The 19,367-nt window shown below is 38.0% G+C and overlaps 1 protein-coding gene across 11 annotated transcripts in view; it reads right to left on the bottom strand.

Annotated features, from left to right (window-relative positions):
* ITSN2 (intersectin 2) overlaps nt 1–19,367 on the bottom strand; it is an 81,162-nt gene that overhangs the window by 38,856 nt on the left and 22,939 nt on the right. For 9 of the 11 annotated variants that reach the window (XM_083830764.1, XM_083830771.1, XM_083830765.1 and 6 more), the window contains exons 3-11: nt 11,455–11,547; nt 9,101–9,164; nt 7,686–7,849; nt 6,131–6,328; nt 5,811–5,907; nt 4,337–4,479; nt 2,932–2,995; nt 954–1,091; nt 751–836 (exon numbers count right to left, since the gene is read on the bottom strand). In XM_083830764.1, coding sequence (XP_083686890.1) covers nt 751–836; nt 954–1,091; nt 2,932–2,995; nt 4,337–4,479; nt 5,811–5,907; nt 6,131–6,328; nt 7,686–7,849; nt 9,101–9,164; nt 11,455–11,547 — 1,047 coding nt within the window. Of the gene's footprint in view, nt 1–750; nt 837–953; nt 1,092–2,931; nt 2,996–4,336; nt 4,480–5,810; nt 5,908–6,130; nt 6,329–7,685; nt 7,850–9,100; nt 9,165–11,454; nt 11,548–11,707; nt 13,288–19,367 lie in introns of those variants that run through there. The other 2 variants (XM_083830772.1, XM_083830770.1) reach the window with 2 other exon arrangements.

Raw genomic sequence — 19,367 nt, 5'->3', positions numbered from 1 at the left:
ATGGCTTTAATTTTAGAGGAAATACAACGGAACGGTTTTTAAAAGCTAACAGAAAACAATCTTCTGTTAAAAAGGTTCTCCACTGTGCAAGAAAAATTAAACACACAGAGAAAGAGTTTAGTCTTAAAGGGTATTCCCTTTAAGATCTCTTGGAGTTAAAAACAGCAGAAAACAAAATAGGATCAAGCTCAATTACTGCAGTACAGGACAAAAAGAGATACAAAGGAATGGTTTTGGCTCCCAGAAACCATCTTTCCAACTAGAGAGACAAGGTGTCTCTCACACTCCCCACATAACAAGACCTTTGCTGGAAGGATCATGGAGCCAGCAGCAGAATTTACTTTGTGTTCAAACTGCACCTTGTTTTCAGAAAATTAAGCAACATTGGGATCTCTTGTTTCCAAAATACCCAGAACAAAGTAATGCCAGTAACATTCAACTGCAAAAAAAATTGCAGTAGCATTGCAGTATTTGGCCATGAAGTATTTCTTTTCCAAAATACATTATTAATCAGCACACTTTCCCATTCCTACATCTAATAATAGTCCCTTTCTCTGCCTTCTCAATTTTATTAGATGTAACAGGCTGACTACATCCCCTTAACAACCTTCCTACCATCAAGTTAAAATGGATCTAGCTTCTGAAATGAATCCCCGTAGGGACTTGTTATGTCTTCCACTTCCTAAATGTTTCAGTGTCCTTCAAAGGCAGCCCTATATATTAAGAATGAGACCATGAAGCCCATTTTACCTGGCTGTTTTTTCTGCGGCTCCTCCTCTTGCACTGGCTGGTAAGATGGCAGAGTTCCATTTATATTTTCAGTATATTTTCCACTCCTGGAGGGGGAAAAAAAAAAAAAGATACAAAAAACAACATTAGACAAATAACACACATAATTTCTTTGCATAAAGAATTTCCATTGAAAATATGTTTCACTGCTCTCAGTGATTTACCTGAAAGAAGGTGGTACCAGTTCAAGAGGCAGAGTTAGTGGCAGAGGTTGTCCAGCTTTGGCCATATCAGTTAGGTGCATGGCTAACACAAACTCATCAGCTTTCAGTTGTCCATCTCCATCAATATCAGCTAGTGACCTGCATAGTTTTAATAGCAATAATAATTAGAACTAAATATCACAATCGCTCACAAGTGACAGCTGAAAATTTTCAGAGCTGAAACAGTGAAATAATTTTGAAAACACAGAATTCCTTTGAAATGATCTATCAAAAATCATTAAAATTAATAATATGAATAGTGAATGAAATAAAATATTCTTTTGTTTATAATGTGCTGCTATACAGATCACAGATGTCATTTTAAAATGCAAAAAAGGATAGGAAAGTTTAACAGACTTCTTAAACTTCAAGAGAAGAGCTGGGAAGAGAATCCTTACCTATTCAACATGATAGAAACCACTTCTTCCTTCAGCACAAAATAAAATGTTATATAAAATTAACCAAATGCTACAATGGGGGCCTTGGCATAGAATTCTTTTTTCCCTTGTGTTTCCTTGGCATTGAAGGGAAGATATGAACTGCCCCAGAGCTCCTTGAAATGGGTAAGAAAAAGATCACCTACCCCCTTCTAAGGAGAAGGCAAATCACACAATCATACCATCAGCCTACTTGTACTCAAAATGCTTCCCACACATTCAGGAAAAAAACAACAACAATGAAATGTTTCCAGAGATGCAGACAAGAAAACAGGAATCTTTCTCAGAGAACTGTCTATATAGATGTAATCGCAGGAATGTGTCCTTAGACTGGACTTACGTGAAATAAATAAAGGTGACTTAATAAAATAAGTGCTTGTGCCATTTTTTTACACACACTGCCTTGAACAAAAATATTGAGCAGTTTAAAAAAAAAATCAAAAAGGAAACAAACAACTAAATCCACCACACACCCACAGTGAAAAATGAAAGGAGATGATTAAATGAGACTTTTTTTTTTTTACGTTGACCGACCAGCACTGTTCACACTTAACAGTACTATTATTACAGTAATTACCATGAAGATCACACTCTGGTAGAAATATTTTATAATTCCTTACTTTGGGCAAAACTGTAACTTGGACTTGGATGTTAATCCTCTACATGTGTAGAGACATCCCTGCACTGGCTCCTGATAGCTTTAGGCTGGGCATCCAGGGAGAAAACAGTACCTGCTTTATTTCCCCATACTCCTATGTGGATGAATATAACCTGAAACTCCATTTTTACCCTCACAGTGCGCAACCAAATCAGCTGAACTAATAAGAAGAATGTTTCAGCTGGCTGCTGGTAAAGACAAACAAACGACTCCTCCTGAGATAAGAAGAAGAAAGCAGCCTGCCTCAGAAGGAGCTGTAAAGCACAAAGTTATTGCGAATTCCTCTGCGACAACGAGGCTTAATGCACAGCATAGAAGTTATGTCTGAAGGCAAAATCCAAACTACCGTATCTAGCAGGTTAAAGGCAGATTATTCAAACCTTCAGACAACTGTAACTATTTCCATCACCACAGTAAAGACAAATCTTAAAAAAAGCATAATACGCAGTTATCTCTATGGGAACTGTAGCGAGTCTCTAAAAATCTCCTTTTTTAATCTCTCTCCATATTTTAAAACTAACAAGGTCAGAGTCTTTTGTTTCACAATTCTACATTTGAAATGAATAAAGCTCAGCTTAAGTAGCACATCACTGAAATGAAAATTGAAATCTATACTATCATAGGGAGTCTAACAAACAAATACAAAGAGTGAAAAGCTTATTATATTAAGTTGAGGTATCTTTTGAAAAATGTATTAATCACCAAGCCAGTTTATTAAGTAGCTTACTTTTCATTTACTATATTAGATCTCTGGCATCCCTTCATCTTTTACTATTAAATAAAGTACAATTCCTCTCTTTAACAACACAAATGCATTGAATGCATCATCAGTAACTAAACTTACCAAATAGTAGCCAGCTGAGTCTGTGAAAGGTTTGATTGCAGAAGGGCATTTCTTGCTTGAAATCCTTAGAGAAAGTGTAAAAGATATTAACAAAAATAAATACTTCCAACAAAGATTCACATGTAGCAAAAATGGGTCATGAACTGGGGCATGTTTATTTTTAATATTAATCTAATCCCTTTTCATTAATGGCTGACAGTTGGCACTACTCCCAGGCTTAACAAGAGGTATTACAATCTGAACACAACAAAGATTTAAGTATTTTTGGGTACTTTTTTTTTCCACTCAAAATTCAAAACAGCAAAAACTGACATGAAAAATGGATACTTAGGGTAATCCGCACAGCTGTTACAAGAGCACAGCTGATTGTCTACTGAAAGCTGGAGCTAGCAAGCTGGAAAACTGCCAGTTTTCCTTAGTTAACAAAGGCCCATACACCCTTCTAGGCGGGTCAATGAAACCTTCAGCTCAAAAATCAACTGAGCAAGATAAAGAGCATTAAGTCCATTTCAAAAAAGAGAAAATTCCCCTCCTTTTTTGTGGACTAGAAAACTGGGGCAGAGGCTTGGTAAATACTCATTCTGAATGAGAAATGTGGTCAGCTATAGGCATACATACTGACTTCACACCTGCTAACTGCTTGTCCAGCACTCATACTCACTGGCGAATAGCTAGTAATCCAGTTTTACAAGAACTTTCAGAAAACCCTACTCTTGTACTGTGTATGAAGTCTTTCAAAACCACCATAATGTTGTGGCACAGCACACATCACTGAAACTCAACAAGGAATTACTCCCTTAAACAACTTTTGAGACTTTACAGTCACATCTGTAGTACTGCAGTGTCTTCCTTGAACTTCTTTCTTTGAAAAGAAGACAAATATCTAAGCAGTTATATACTGCACAGAAGCACAACACAAAAATGATTGTGTAGATGTCTTTCATTTCACAAAGTCATAAGAAACGCTATCTGCCCAAAGACTGATGCTTGGAAAATGACTGCTGATTTTAAGGAGTTAACTTCCCCAGCCTTATGGTTCTCAGGCTCCTCTTGTTCTCACTGCTGGCACTCTTCTCTTCTTCTCACTGACTGCTACTGTTGCTTCCCCGGTCCACCCAGGAAGACTGTTGCCTCCTCAGTCCTCTCCAGGTCTAACATAGACCCCAGGCCAATAAATTGATGCCCATTTCTATTTCTTGGATAATGACAAGCAGAAGCCAATCCTCATTCTCTCCTGTACAGGTCTGAATATCAACGATTTCAGCTTTTTTGTTTGGAAGTCAAATGGTTTCCACGATTTCAGCAAGCCAGGATTTCACCCCTAAGCCTGCAATGTTCCAGAGGCAGAAAACAAAAAACACTGCTCCATTGCCTTTTCCCCATCTGTATCAAATGCCACACTCACCTGATAAATATCCACTCATACTTTTATCCAGGCTGTTAAATTTCTGTCTGTATTTTAATCTGGAGGCCTGAGGAACTGCCCAGTCGGAGGATGCAATCTTTGGTGAATTCCCAACTAGCGAAGCACTAGAGGAAGAATTTGAACTGTAATAATGTTTCAAAAAAGAAAGAGAGAAGACCTCTAAGTTACTTGGCTTAAAAAGCAGGCATTGGTACAAAAGATATATAGCATCTTCTGGTAACAAGAAACAACTTCTACAAAGTTGTCTCTGCTAACTTGCTATAAAATATTTTCATGGCTAACATGAAATCCTACTGTGAAAGTAGGAACCCATACCTAAAGGGAAACTCTTGAGATCAAGATTCCATTTCCTTGGTATCACGTATTTTTATTATTATTATTTATATTTTTATTATTCTATTATGCCATGTTTCACCAGAGGATCATTGCGATAATAACACTACAGAAAATCACAGGGAAACATCTCAACCTTCATAAGAATGTTTAAAAGAACTCTGAAGCATTTGGTAGATGTCTACGTAACTTTGAAGATGTATGCAAATGGATAACCAGGAACACACACACAAAAAAAAAATCTATCTGATAAAGCTGCTAAAGCCTCTACATTCCACCTCTCCCTCTGTTTTGCCATTAGTGATAATGACAGGCTGAATGGAGATTTTCTGGTTCATGCAGTTTCTGCAGAGTAGCACCGATCAAGTGTTTAGTTATGTCTATAATGCTTCTACCTTTAAATCCCAGCATTTTTGCACTGTGCCATCTTTGAGGACCAGACAAAACCAGTCTGGTTTACTTAAGGTAATCCTCCTACTCATCCTATGTGCTGTGTATTAGCAGCAAAAAGGTGCAAGCACTTCTGAGTCACTTTCTGGAATTGAGCTGGGGCTGAAATGCCCTCTGTGTTGTCTTTTGGAAGACTGTTCCTTCAAAGTCTAATTGTAGAGATAATTGTAGAGACCCTCACTTAGTCTCTGACAAAGCTCTAAAATCAGTGAAATAGAGCAGCTGATGACAAAGATTTATAACCTTCTATTATTCATAAAACAAATCCATAGATAAATATTTATAACAAATACAGTTCTTACATGTCTGCTAATTATTTGGTGCCATCTATAATGAATGAGCACATCGATCCATAAACATTCCTTTTACAACTGCTTGCAAGTTTTACATCTACTTACTAATGCTGTACATTCCCTTCTTTTAGTCACCACTTTCTCTCATTAGAGCTCCTCACCTACTTTGGATAGTTTTGCTACATTTACTGAAAAATATTATTTAGTTATTTAATAAATAATATTATTTATTTATTTGCATATATCAAAACAATTTACTTTCAGACCTGGTAGACCATTACTAATGAATGAGACTTTGAAAATACACAAGTGTTCCATAATTTTTAGAAGGCATACTCAAGTTTAACATATAACCATTTTAAACTCAACTTTCATACCTGCTAGATCCTAAATCGATTAGGGACTGTGCCTTCTGCATATTAGTACCACCAAACCCTCCTGCCATGGGACCTAAAGAACCAGTATGAGGCAACGCTGAAACAAACAAACAAACAAAACCAAAAGCTGTAAAGTAAACCAGTATATATATATATTTTTTTTTTTTTGAGGCTTTAAGAGAAATAAGTTAATCAGTGCCTTGTTTTAAAACTTAATTAGTTAGAACAGATATGATGAATGTGAACTTTGGAAAAAATACTTTATTATTATTATTATTATTATTTCAGTCAAACTGAGTACTGGACTATACTATACTTACTTGAAGAGAAAGGTATGGACAAAGGCTGCAGAAGGCTGGATGTTCCATTTGGCAATGATGAGGTACTGACAGAAGGCACCAGGGGAGCAGAAATTACCAAAGGAGGAATGGAACTCATTGAGGTCAGAGACATGGGAGCTAATGGTGTGACTGCAGACATAGACGTTGGCATGGACAGATTTGGCATACTACCCATTCCTAGAGTAAAATCAAACAATTAATGATTTAATACTGCAGAGACTCCAGCAAGAAACTGACTCCACTGTGCTAGGCAGAAACTACACAAAGCATCCTGCATCCAGAGATACAATAAGCTAAAATAGATGCTCACATAGAATATTTTCTTCAAAGCTAGGCAACACAGCTCACAGAGGAAAATAAGGGAAACTATACTGAAGAACATTAATTTAAAAAACAAAACAAAATAAAACACATTCTCAAGGTAGCTAGTATTTCACAAAAGGTTTAAGATCTAATGTTCTGTAATTACAGATATTTACAGAATTACTGTTCTTCAACAAGCCCATCTGCACCCGGCCCCTGAGATAGAAATATTACAGAACTAAAAAGTTGTGGGAATCCCCTATAAAGATCAGCTCATGCTGTTCCTGAATTAAGTCTCTCTCAAATCTCAGCCCTGGGAAAATCTGTATGGGTGAAAAGTACATTCTGAGGGACACATGCCCAATAAAGGATTTCTTAAATCAGTTGTCTGAAGCTAATTAAGACACTTGGATTACTGGCTAACTCTTGTGGAAGAGGACTGGATGCAGATGAAATGATGAAAGGTTAATATTAAGTAATCATATGCCAACCACAGCTACGTATAAATGCATGCATTTGTATGCAAACACACAAGATTTAGAGCTGGTCAGACATTTTACATCACATATGTAATTAACATATACAAATATTTAATACAAATATTTAATTTCAGTGTACATACAAAAGCATTTTGTAACCTGGCTGAAGTCATAGTGTGTATTTATTTCTACAAAACAACAATATGTCAACTGACACGCACTGAATCCCAAAACACAGTAAGAAGAGAAAAAAAGTTAAAAGTAATTACATTTAATTGATCATATAGTCAGTGAACAATCTGATTCATTTTGAAAAAAAATATTTAAAATAACTGTTTTACCAAAACTTTGACTTTTGCTAAATTTAACTTAAAAAGAAAAAAAAAAGTAACAAGTATAATTTGGTGAATGAGTAGGAGGGAGACAAAAAAAGGCCTTCAGTATAAGAGGACACTCTGCAAGTCAGATGGCAGATGCAAATGGCCTTCTCATGTCAAAATTCACTAAAAGCTTTTATTAAGTATATTTGAAGAATGAAATTATCAAAAAATATATACAATTTGCTCTGTCTCAAGAAAGAGGCTTTGTGAATTTCTTACATCAGCATATTCATGGTGGTTTGTTGTTTTTTTTTTGGTTTGGTTTTAACCGATTGCTTCAACAACTGGTCAGACTAATGATACTTATACTCGACTGCAGATCAACTCTGTGTTTTCTCTCTGAACACTAAGTAATTACATATTAATACGTACCAAAGCGAGCTGACATTAGCGGTGAAAGTACAGGAGATTGTTTCATGACAGGAGGGAGAACCATAGGCAAGTGCTGTCCTTGTAATTTCAGCTTGATGAGTTTCATAGCTATAGAGAACTCCTGTTGATCCATTTTTCCATCCTTGTTCAGATCTGACAGTGCCCTTTGGAAAAAAAAAAAGCCCACAAGGGAGAAATGTAAATCAAAGGTTTTCACTTAATGAGAAGCTTTCCTATCTATTTTATTTACTGTTTTTATCTAAGAAAACAACAAACACTGCAACCATTTCTGTATTTTCTACTTTTGTTAACACTGAAACCCTCAAAAATTTGCATAATTTCAAAGCATAATGTTTGTCTAACTATATTAAATGACTTCTACCAAGTTTGGTTTTAAAGTTACTGTGTATTAAACACTTAGCACCTGAGAAAGGAGAAAGACATTTGGAAAAGCAGTAGATTCGTGCCTGGAGTCCTCTGTTCACTTGTTGCTACAGATACACCTCAGCTATGCTTCTTTCTATGCTACTAGCAAGGATCAATATAAAAATTTCCTTGCCACTCTTTTCATGCACATTAAGTGTCTGACGAAGAAACTAACTTAGCATTATTTCAAAATACATGTTTTCTTTAATATTTTCCATAGGTGAATTCCTCTTAATTATTATGGTCCTCCACTCTGTGACTTTTAGCATGTGCATGTACAGATAACAACGAAGTACTTCAAAGCAAACGCAGCATTCTGGTGAAGACTGAGGAGTTACATAGAAAATTTCTGTTTTAAGCCTTGTAACTACATGCTGCAAAGAGCAGCACTTTTTCCAGTTCCCATGTTGTAGTACTGGGTTGATATCTTACAGTGTATTATAAACTGACCTATTCTGTAGTTTCAGATTTTATCTGTTTTCTAGTTTCAGTACAGTTTGCACTCCTAGCTGAGTAGCACGTAATTTTTCCCACACTTAATCTTATTGCCGTTTTTTAGTGTTTACTGGTATTTTAAACACCATTCTTTTCAGTATCTCCAGAAATTCATTTATCTCTTTATTCCATATTATTATTTATAACATTAAAACATGGTTTGACTTTTGCGGCAGTCCAACAGGTGCTTTCCCCTTTTAGTGCCTTGCAATTTTGCAGCACCTTTTGCTTCAAGCGCTTCTACAGTTTAAAAAGGCAGTGTTCAAGATGGCCTGATTTGAATTAAAATCGTAAGAAAGATTTAGAAAGATACTGCTTTTTAATTAAGTGCTGGTACACGAGTTCAATCCTTCCTCTAAATTTAACAAAATTAAAACAATATTTAAAACAACACTCCTTCTTTGACTGCTGAAAACATCTTTTAGACAACACAACATGCCAGAGATGGTATTTGGAAGCTACGTACTTCTTATAAAAAATAAAGAATACCTTACCATATGTCAGCAAGGACTGAAGCTGGCAGACCCGACTGCAAAAAAAAGGTACGTGCTTGATCACCTATGACAAACAAGAAAGAAAGAGACTATTACACTAGAGACGTGGAGTGGACATTTATGAATACCAGAATTTTCATACGACCTCAGCACCCCCATGAGGGACCAGATCTTCAGAACAAACCACCACAACAGATGCTAAACGTTCCAGGTTCCTACTACCCAACTCCTTTGTTGGTGACAGCAATTATCAGATGTCCTTCTGTTCTGTAATCTTGAATCTTTGCTCTGAGAAGTGGATTCAAATAGCTACAAAAAGCTTTAACAGGTCAAAAAACAACAGCTGCCAACAGTTTAACAAATACAAGATGTAAAGAAATATTATACAGTATAAATGACCAAAAAATTTAATCCTGACCCAATTACTTTTACAGGGAAGGATGAGCACACTATTTCTTTCCTTCTCCTTTATCCAACCTAACTTGAGCCAGTACTGCCACTCTAGAAAAAAAATTGGAAAATATCATGTTCTAGGTAAAATTCTGTTCCATCACAGAAGCATCCAATAATTCAATATTTCAGGAAAGGAATAGGAACTTGTCCTGGTTCCAGTTAGGACAGAGTTAATTTTTCCTCATAGTAGCTGGTAGGGTGCTATGTTTTGGATTAGGATGAGAAGAGCGCTGATAACGTGCTGATGTTTTAATTGTTGCAGAGCAGTGTTTACACCAGGCCAAGGACTTTTCGGCTTCTCGCTCTGTCCTGCCAGCGAGCAGGCTGGGGGTGCAGCAGGAGCTGGGAGGGGACAGACCCAGGACAGCTGACCCAAACTGGCCAAAGGGGTATTCCATACCATCTGACGTCATGCTAAACAATATATAGGGGTGGCTGGCTGGGGTGGGGGGCCGGCTGCTCGGGAATAGGCTGGGCATCGGTCAGCGGGTGGTGAGCAATTGCATTGTGCATCACTTGTTTTCTTACACATTATTATTATTAATACTATTATCATTATCACTATTATTATTATTATTGTTATTATTATATTCCTGTCTTAATAAACTGTCTTTATCTCAACTCACAGGCTTCACTTTCCCGTTTCTCTCCCCCATCCCAGAGAGGGAGGGGGGAGGGTGAGCGAACGGCTGTGTGGTGTTTAGCTGCCAGCCGGGTTAAACCACAACAGAACTGTTGTGCACATCCATACTGAATTCCACATCAATTGGTACGGATATGATAAAACACAGATAGTGATATTAATGCTTATCTATGAGTGAATTCTATATGCTTAAAGCCAAGACCTCAGGTATTCTTTCAGAACTTTCTTCCCTTCTATTCATATATAGTCTTTCATTTCAAACACCAAACAAATAATAAAGCCTGCAGACATGCAGGTGACAGCCCTGATGTGGCCTAAAGGTAGTACGTTTTATGAAAGTCCCCGGCACTGCACACTTTTCCAGCTGGTGGTAAAATAAACACCACTCTCCCAGTGCTGTTTGGTCAAAGCAGGAGATTATCTTAGCCAGAAGATGGGCATGTTACCAACAGACAACTTCTCTCTCTTTCCTCTGTCTTTTCCAGACCAAAAAGAGGAAAAACAGGGGCACTAGCGTTACCAGACAGGTTAGTCAGCAGATAGTTAGGCAGGCAGAAGTGATCAGGGCTCATCTTCAGCAGCCCCGCACACACAAAGAACAACGCATTCTTAAATTAAGTCATCTGTGCCACTGAACTCAAGGCTTTTCTTGATGTTACAAAGTGCAAATTCTGAAGTGCACAGCAACATGACAATTGTTCCAGAGAAGAAAAATTGAATTCAACTGGAACTGACAGCAAGCAACTGCAAAATGCCCTAAGACTGTCCAGAATTTGCTGAAGGCCCAAGGGTTAAAATATTTCAAGCAGCCATTAACAAGGAAGAGTTGTCAGTAACTCTCCCTGCCTCCCCCCCATAACAAAGATATCTAACAGCACAGTGTTCTCTAGCACTATTCAGACAGAAGAGAGCCACTTGTGTTTCTGGTATCACTTGTCACAATAGCTACCAGAAGTGTTTCTTGGCAGCTTCCCATCTCAGCACAGATTTAGCCTGATCCTCTGGTTTTTGAAACTAGACAGAATGACAGCATGTAAATGCTGGCTGCAGAAGTGATGGGGTTAATAAGCCAGTGTTTCTGTGCCAGACTTTAGTCCAAAGCTCCAAAGGTTTAGTAATAACCTGTGGCTGTTTGCCTGATGAGTATGGTTATTAGTCACACAACAAAGGCCTGAAATAGGATGTCGTTTTCAAACAGTTTCACAAAGATACTATGTGTACATAGCAGTTAATGTGTAATGCAGAATCCCAGACCAACCTGTAATGTAGCCTCCTGTGGGTTTAAGGCTATCAAACTGCTTGTCATGCTTGGTCCGCTCTTCCAAGGTGATGGCCCATATGTTTGGACCTCCTGAAAAAAAAAAAAAAACACAACAAAAAACAGACTGAAGATTTTTACAAATAAAGCACATCATTTGTAAAATCAAAGCTTGGTTTCTTGAGAGACAAAATTAGATCTAGACACACCCAGCCTCTACCAGTTTGGCAAGGACGTTATGAAATACAAAAACCTGCTTCCCAGATGCGCAAGTGTTAGCTGAGAGAACTCCTCAGCCAGATTGCTTTATGCTCTGCTTTCAAACAAGCTGTCCTGGCTTTCAAAGCTGGTGCAAAGTAGTTTCCTGTTGCTGCTGATTGTTTGCAGTCAGGGCAGGAAGCACGTTGCGCACAGTACTTTGTGTGAACCAAATACTCCCCTGGTTCACCAGTAAACAAACAGGATTCAATGTCGCTTACAGGGGTTCTCATACTGAAGGCTCACATTCCTACAGCTGCCAAAAAGACTCATGCTTCATCTTGCCGATGTTCTAAAATCAAGAGTGGGACTGCTAATAAAAACATGCTGGTTTTGTATGACAAAGGAGTAACATCTGAGATTTTTTTTAAACAGTATATGATTTCAACTTAGCTTTTTTCAGTGCTTAAAAGGGAAAAGTATAAAATATTACAGCCTCAAGGTAACCAGGAGAAATTGCAGGGAACAATCTTGTTTACAAAGCTGTGCTGATATACCAGACAGAACCGGGAGTGACTTCCAGAAATGCTCAAAGGTGCTGTATAAAGGTCAGCGTGTTCACCCTTGCAGGAAAAGCAGTTTGCCAGTAACAATTGGTTTGGGTTTCAAGTAGGAAGAAGTTTTAATTGGGAAGCTTTTGACAAAATCTCATTTTTAAATCAATGAGTGCAAGAATTAGCCAAAATTCTGAATGCAAGCCCCCAAAATAGCATTAAATGGTTATCTAAAAAATCTCTAACAAATTCTATTGAACATTACCACTTTCAAAGAGCTGTTACGGTGTTCTTCAAAGATTCATATTGCTTGGTGAAAAAATGGTCATGGAAATAAATAATTCTTTAAGGAAGATATTAACAAGCTGCTTTGAAATGCACAGCACTTCAGAAGAAAGTTACTACAAAATGCTTCCTGTTTTCCGACACAAACCTCATTTCAAGGCTTTGAACCGACAAAATTTCAAGAGATTTTTTCACTGCTTTCCCCAAAGCAGTAACAAAGCTAGCAGATGGCAAGCGAACATACATGCCAATACACACATATTGGCAACGTTAAATCGCTTCTCTGTTTATTCATATATGCAAACACATTGTCCAAAAATACTACCGTCTCTGCTTTACAAGGTCCTGTAAAGACTACCCGTATTTTCAGATTTTTTACGCTGCTGCTTCACAGGGAAAGACAAATGGTTAAAAAACACACAAACGAAAACCAAAAACTCGCTGGAGATATGAATTGCAAAAAGGCCGGGAGGACGTTTGGATATAACCTTTAAGCACCTGAGTTTGGAGTTTTGTTTCCATGCCAGCAGCAGTTACCCAAGGTCTACAGTGAAACAGCTGTTTAATGTACGAGACATCTCGCTTCGGAGGAAGGAGAATGAAGATGGGATGTGAAAAAGAGCACTGTCAGCTCAACGCTTGCAGACCTCCTTCTGCCTCTCCACACTTACATGCTGGCCCATCTGTCCGGTGTCTTACCACTGCTGAAATTAAAGATGCCTTGCTCCCAGAGAAAACTTACCCCAAAGGACTTTTCAGAGTCTTTCCAAGAAAGAGAAAGGCTTAGAAAGAGTCTTTTTGCAGGCTACATGCAGAACTGCACTTCAGGAACCCCACCTTCAGATGACAGGAGCCTTCTTCTCTCTTCTGATTAAAGGCATCTAGATAAATCTAGATTAGATTCTGACAATAAATCTAAATAAATGTATTAGATGTCTATTGATGGGCACTGTGAGTATTGCCATAACACACAAATGAGGACAACTTCCAGCCTACGGCAAAAAAACCTTCAGCAAAAATGACACTTAAATCTTTTCAAATGTTATTTCTCAGATACAAATGGAAAGTGCATACTGTGGTTAATCCTTAAGGAATTTATCTGGACGAGATGAACCACTGCTCAACTGCAACTTCAGAAAACCTGACCTTTTTTTTTTTTTAAATATATGGAAAATAAAATCATAGCAACAATGTGATTTTGGTATATACAACACTGTATTTTAGTTATCCTTTGAAGCAGGTAGCTACAGCACTCCTCACCTTTAGATTATCAATCAGAAGGATTAAGACTGCCACAACATATTCACGTGGTCAGTGGCTGCAAAGTGCTAAAAACACTGTAAGAATTCATTGACCTCTGTTACTGGCACCACTGTAGTTTATCTAATATAATTTATATTATATATTACATATTTCTGTTTAAACGTACCGAAATTCACAGTTCCGTATAAAGTATCCCAAAGTATGCAAGAAGATGACAATCAACCTTGAAACACTTCCGATATACTTCAGCAAAACATCTCTGCATAAAATCTGGTGACTTTTCTTTTTCCTTTTTTTTTTTTTCCCCTTAGTTCCCAAATTAAACACCCAGCAGCATTTCTTCAGCAACCATCTCCGCGACAGGTTTCTTCCAAGCATAAATTTCATTCATAAAAGCTTTGGCTGCGACCGACACTATTGCAGCACCAAGTGTTTATGGCATAATCCTAGTGAGACACTGCAAGCAGCTACTGGCATGTCCAAGCGCTAACCACGGAGTCGTGTTATGAAAAGTGCACTGTGTGAATGTTTCGGGAAACTGATTGCATATCCAGAAAAGACCAACCCGCTAATAATTTATTTTCAAAGGTAAGAATTTCAGATTTTCCCTGTTCTTGTGGACAGACTGAAAATGTTTTTGTAAGTAAGTCCACAAAGATATGCTCCCATCTCCTGAGGGGTTTGTAGACATAGAAGAAAATAATGTAACAGACCTTAAAACTCAAAGCAGAACTCGTCCCATGTAGCTGGAATATTTTCCTTTTAAGTAAGTGTATAAAATATGCATACTTTATAAATAGAAATTCAAAGAAAACACGTTCAGTTCAGACCGTTTTAGCAACATCACACGAGATCTGTCAACACTGAATACCTTGAAAGATAAGGTGTTCAAAGGGAAATTATTAGAACACCTTTTAATTTAGAAGGTTGAATGAAAACATGTACTAAATTTCAAACAGAAATGAGATTTGAGTGCAAGACAGAACCCAAGCAAAGTCCTTCCAGAGCTGTGATTCTTTACATGCTAAGAAAAAAAAAATTAAGAGCATAGCACTGAGGAAAGGTGAAAGTGTTGTGAGGGCTTATTTTCAGCTTAACCAGGTGCTCATCACTCTTTTGATGTAACTATTTGGAGACAAGAATAAGAAAAAAAAAATTGTCTGTACTGAAAGTGTCATTAAAATTAAGATTCCACAAAGTACCAAGCAAAAATACCACATCAATCTATCTGAAATCAACACGTCAAACAACAGGGATCACAAGGTCTCGGCAATTCCACAAAATGCCTTATGACACCATTCTTCAAAGTAATTACTATGTTTACTTACAGTACGACTGAGCCCATCACAATACTTACCACAGATGATGAAATTAGTTTGAAACTCAGTTCTCCTGTGCAATCACCATCAAAGCATGCTACAAACCTCGTTAATGTTACGGTTATCTCCCAAAGTAACCACCTGTGGCAAAACTGACCAGTAAGTACTGCTCTCAAGAAAAATAACACTGCCTGATACACGAACTACCAAGTTTTCTTGGTTACTGAATGTCTTGGGAATCACAGCTGAGACAGGTAAGTGGAAAAGAAGAGTACAACTCCAGCAAGTCTTAAGTGTCATGGGCATGTCAAAGTGTGCGACAATGGGAAGAGCACTCCTTTTCTTGGAAGGACGAGGCTGCGGGAAGAATTAAACAGAAATCTGCTGTCCAAGACACATCACCTAAACATATTTGGCCCAGCTCAATGATCTTTGCACGAACACTTCAGCCCCAGGGCTGAGAAACTTCTTGCCAGTAAGCCAGATCTAACCAAAGGGAACAACCAATTTTGCCCTGAGCCTCTGCTGTTCTTCCTTCCTCACAGCCCGAGCCGTTACTCATGGCAAGTCATGCATGAATCACAAAACCGAACTGCAGGCATCCCCTTCGTCAGACTTCGCTGGGTGAGACACCTCTCCCATCACAGGATGGGGGAAGAGGCACACGGTTCCTTGATGGAGCCGTGGTGAACCTTTGGCACTCCAGAAATTTTGAGCTGGCATCAAGTAGTAGGGAACTACAATATTTTAAACAAATTCAGCACCAGAGATCAAAATACCACTGCCACTGTAGGCTCTCATGACAGGCTTTGCTGGGGACAATTAATAGTGTGTTACTACTTTTCTAACTTAAATTTCTTGGAAATTTTCATGAGAGAAATATTTTTTCCCAGCTGTAGATGGTATAGTTTCGGATGGAAAAAATGCAGTCTCTTTGGCAATAAGGTGTCTCCTAAAACCACTTCTTTTTTCTTCCAAAGAGGTTCCCTTGCAATCTCATGACCTTGAAACATATCCACCTGAATGAAGCTAACACTATTTTTGACTACACTCCTCTTTTAGGAATCAAGACTCAGGAAAGGCTGAACTTAGAGACTTACCTCACAAAGATTCTCCCTAAACAAAGTAATTATTGCCTTCACTTTCTTTTTCTATCTATGAAAAAAAAAAAGAACACCAAACCACCACAATTCTAGAGGCTATCATTTTTAGAAGACAGATCTCCAATCTCTTCTCACAGTGGCTAGTACTTCAGAGAAGACTAGATAAACATCAAGACTGACAAGTGGTCTCAAGATTAAACACAGGAAATCCGGACTCAAGGTCCAGAAACGTCTCAGCCGATTCCTTACACCAGACCAGAAAGCCTGGGAGAAACCAACAGAGAAATCTCCTTTCCTCCTACTCCACAGCTTGATGATACATTCAAGAATTCAAAGTCATGTGTGGATTCTGTCTACATTTAAGGGATCCACAGAACTACAGAGACACACACAAACCAACCCAGTACTACACCTTGCTAATTTAACATGCCTTCAGGACTTCTCTAAAGAAGACAAAACATATCTGACCTCACCTTCATGTAACGGGTATTGCTACGTAATTCAGTGTGGTGGCACTCACAGGTTTGTAGTGTTGGAAATAAGCAACTCTGCTGGGGATTAAACATTTTCTGTACCTTTAAGTTCATTCTAAACACGAGACATCTTTGTAAGAGAGCATATTAGGGTCTGTTTATGACAGGATCATAGTCCTTGGTAGAAACGGCTCTAGAAATGCCATCACAACTCTGCATCAGACTGATAATCTTCTAAAGAAAATAAAGGACTTGCTTTGATGGGCTGCCAACATGAAACAGAAACAAACGTGTTTCTTTCCTTAAAATGGTAAGCTCCAAATGAAAAAGAGGGGAGAAAAGAAAGTGCAGTCCTAAGAGAGCAGCAAAAAGCCTTGAAAATGCTGCTGTGAAACTTCTGCCACGTGTTAATATTACCTGTAGGCAAAAGGGAGCTGTACAGACCGGTGGTATTAGCGAAAAGGATACAGGCAACTTCTCACTTGTGGAACATCATGAGACATTTCTCACATTCTTCAGAGAATTGTGTTTGGTTTTCACTGATTGGTGTTGCTTGTTTGTTGTTCTTAGGAAAAAACTATGCTCCTACGAGCTACAAAGTTAATTAACTCCACGGAGGTAATAAAAACAAATTGAAAGAGAACTCCCTGTACACGTAAGTCACGAGGACGAGTGATTATACACCACCTTTTTAACCATCCCAAAAAAACAGTATTAAATTTCATAAGGACCCTAAATAAATATTTATCCCTGTGTTTAGGGAGGGGGGAATGTCATGCAGCAGCTTGCTTGTAGCTGCACAACAAGGGGCTTTCCATAATTCAACCACCAAGTGCATTACTGTCTCCCATCAGTAGACTCAAGAGAATTGTTTGGTGTAAGAAATACTGGGATAAATCTAATATCCAAAAATACAGGCAGGAATTAAGTTTACCACAGGATTATTTATTATAGATCAGATTTAATGAGCCCAAATGAGGTAACTGAAATGTGGAATTGTACTTTTGATTTTTCCTCGGGATTGGGTAAACACACTAGGAGACTAAAGTACACAGAGTATTTCTCTATTATTATGCATTTCCATATTTCTTACCAGTGTTTCTACTATTTTCAATAACAGTTTCCCTCCATTTATGTTGATTCTTTACATTTATTTTTGTTCTTTGCCCATCCCAAACCCCCACCTGCCCAAGCTTGACGAATGCCCCGCTGAGTCCCAGCTCCCCTACTGTCAGACCACAGCAGGAGCCACACAACCTGCAATGTGTGCATTAATCCCACTACTCCTGGTCCTACCAGAAATCCATCACAGAGGCTCGCAGCACATTAGGCAACACTGCAACAACTGCCAGGGGAAAAGGCTATGTCTATGCTTAAGGAAAACTTCAGCAGTTTCTTTAAACATATACCCTGTTGAAAGGAAACAACCAGAGCTAAAGCTCATTCAACAGTGGGGAAAGGCTCCTGTGTTTCTCCTTCAGTTTTGTATTTTCAGTAAAATAGAAGAATCGTGCCCTCTAAAGCCAAGAGTATTTTTAAAGATTTTTGAATGTCTCTGATGTGCTTTCCAAAAATAGCTGTTCCACACAGGGAGGCTGTTAAACAGTGTCTGACAAGTGCAGGGCTACACAGATTTGGCCATGAAATGCCTGCTTAATTCAAGAGCTTCCTGACAGAAATATGAACAAAGAAGCATAAAACATTATAGTTTAGGGTACAGTTCATATTCTTTCCATTATGTATAGGCCTATAGGTATTTTCATAGAATCACAGAACCATTAGGGTTGGAAAAGCCCTCCAAGATCATCTGATCCAACCACCTCCCTACCACCACTGTCACCCACTAAACCATGTCCCTAAGCACCAGGTCCAACCTTTCCTTGAACACCCCCAGGGACGGTGACGCCACCACTTCCCTCCTCATGTTCAGTAGTTCACTAAAATCAAATACTGGGATCGTCTGAACTAACCACGTGCCCCATGAAACAGGAGCAGAACTCCATACGATGCAGTATTTTCTCTGATGATACAGTAATTGTAACTGAAGCCCCACTTCAATATACAAAATATATCTGTAAAGTAAGACTATTAGACTTTCTTTGCCATGCACTGATCTCAATGTGGAAATGCAAAGATGCATAATAGCCTGGTGTAAGATACAGAATAGTCTGCCCGTGCTGAAGGTAAAGAGCCTCGTTTTCTCAATTTCACAGTGCAACCTGATGATTCCAAAGCACTTAAACTATCAGGTTATAATAATGGCATGCATTGCTACACTTCATAAAAATCACAGTATCATCTAGCTCATTATGGCTATCCATTTTTAGTAGCTCCTTTTTAATTGTTATTGCCAAGTTCCACTGAAACTTAATGCAATGTACCAAGCAAAACATTAAAAAAAGAAAAACCCACAGATGTAGCAAATTACAGAAAATTTGTTTTAAGATGTGTAAATGAAAAACTTTTTTAGAGTTCTGTTAGAGCTCTACTAATGCAAAAATTAGGAAATGTGTACTCTGACATGACAGTACTCTCTACTGCACATTAGCATGCTTTTACACTAGTTTCTTGTAGTAGCTATGATAATCCATTCAATAGTATTTTATGTTTTTTTTAAATATTAAAAAATTACCAGCAAGCCAGTTAAAATTTGTTAATTTTATGAAGCAACAAGATTTCTATTTATCATCAAAATGTGCAATTACTGTAACCTACAAA

Source organism: Anser anser (assembly GCF_964211835.1).
Source record: "Anser anser genome assembly, chromosome: 3".
In the NCBI taxonomy this organism is placed as follows: domain Eukaryota; kingdom Metazoa; phylum Chordata; class Aves; order Anseriformes; family Anatidae; genus Anser; species Anser anser.
The sequence above is the reverse complement of the archived record's forward strand: the minus strand, read 5'-3'. Positions and strand labels throughout refer to the sequence as shown.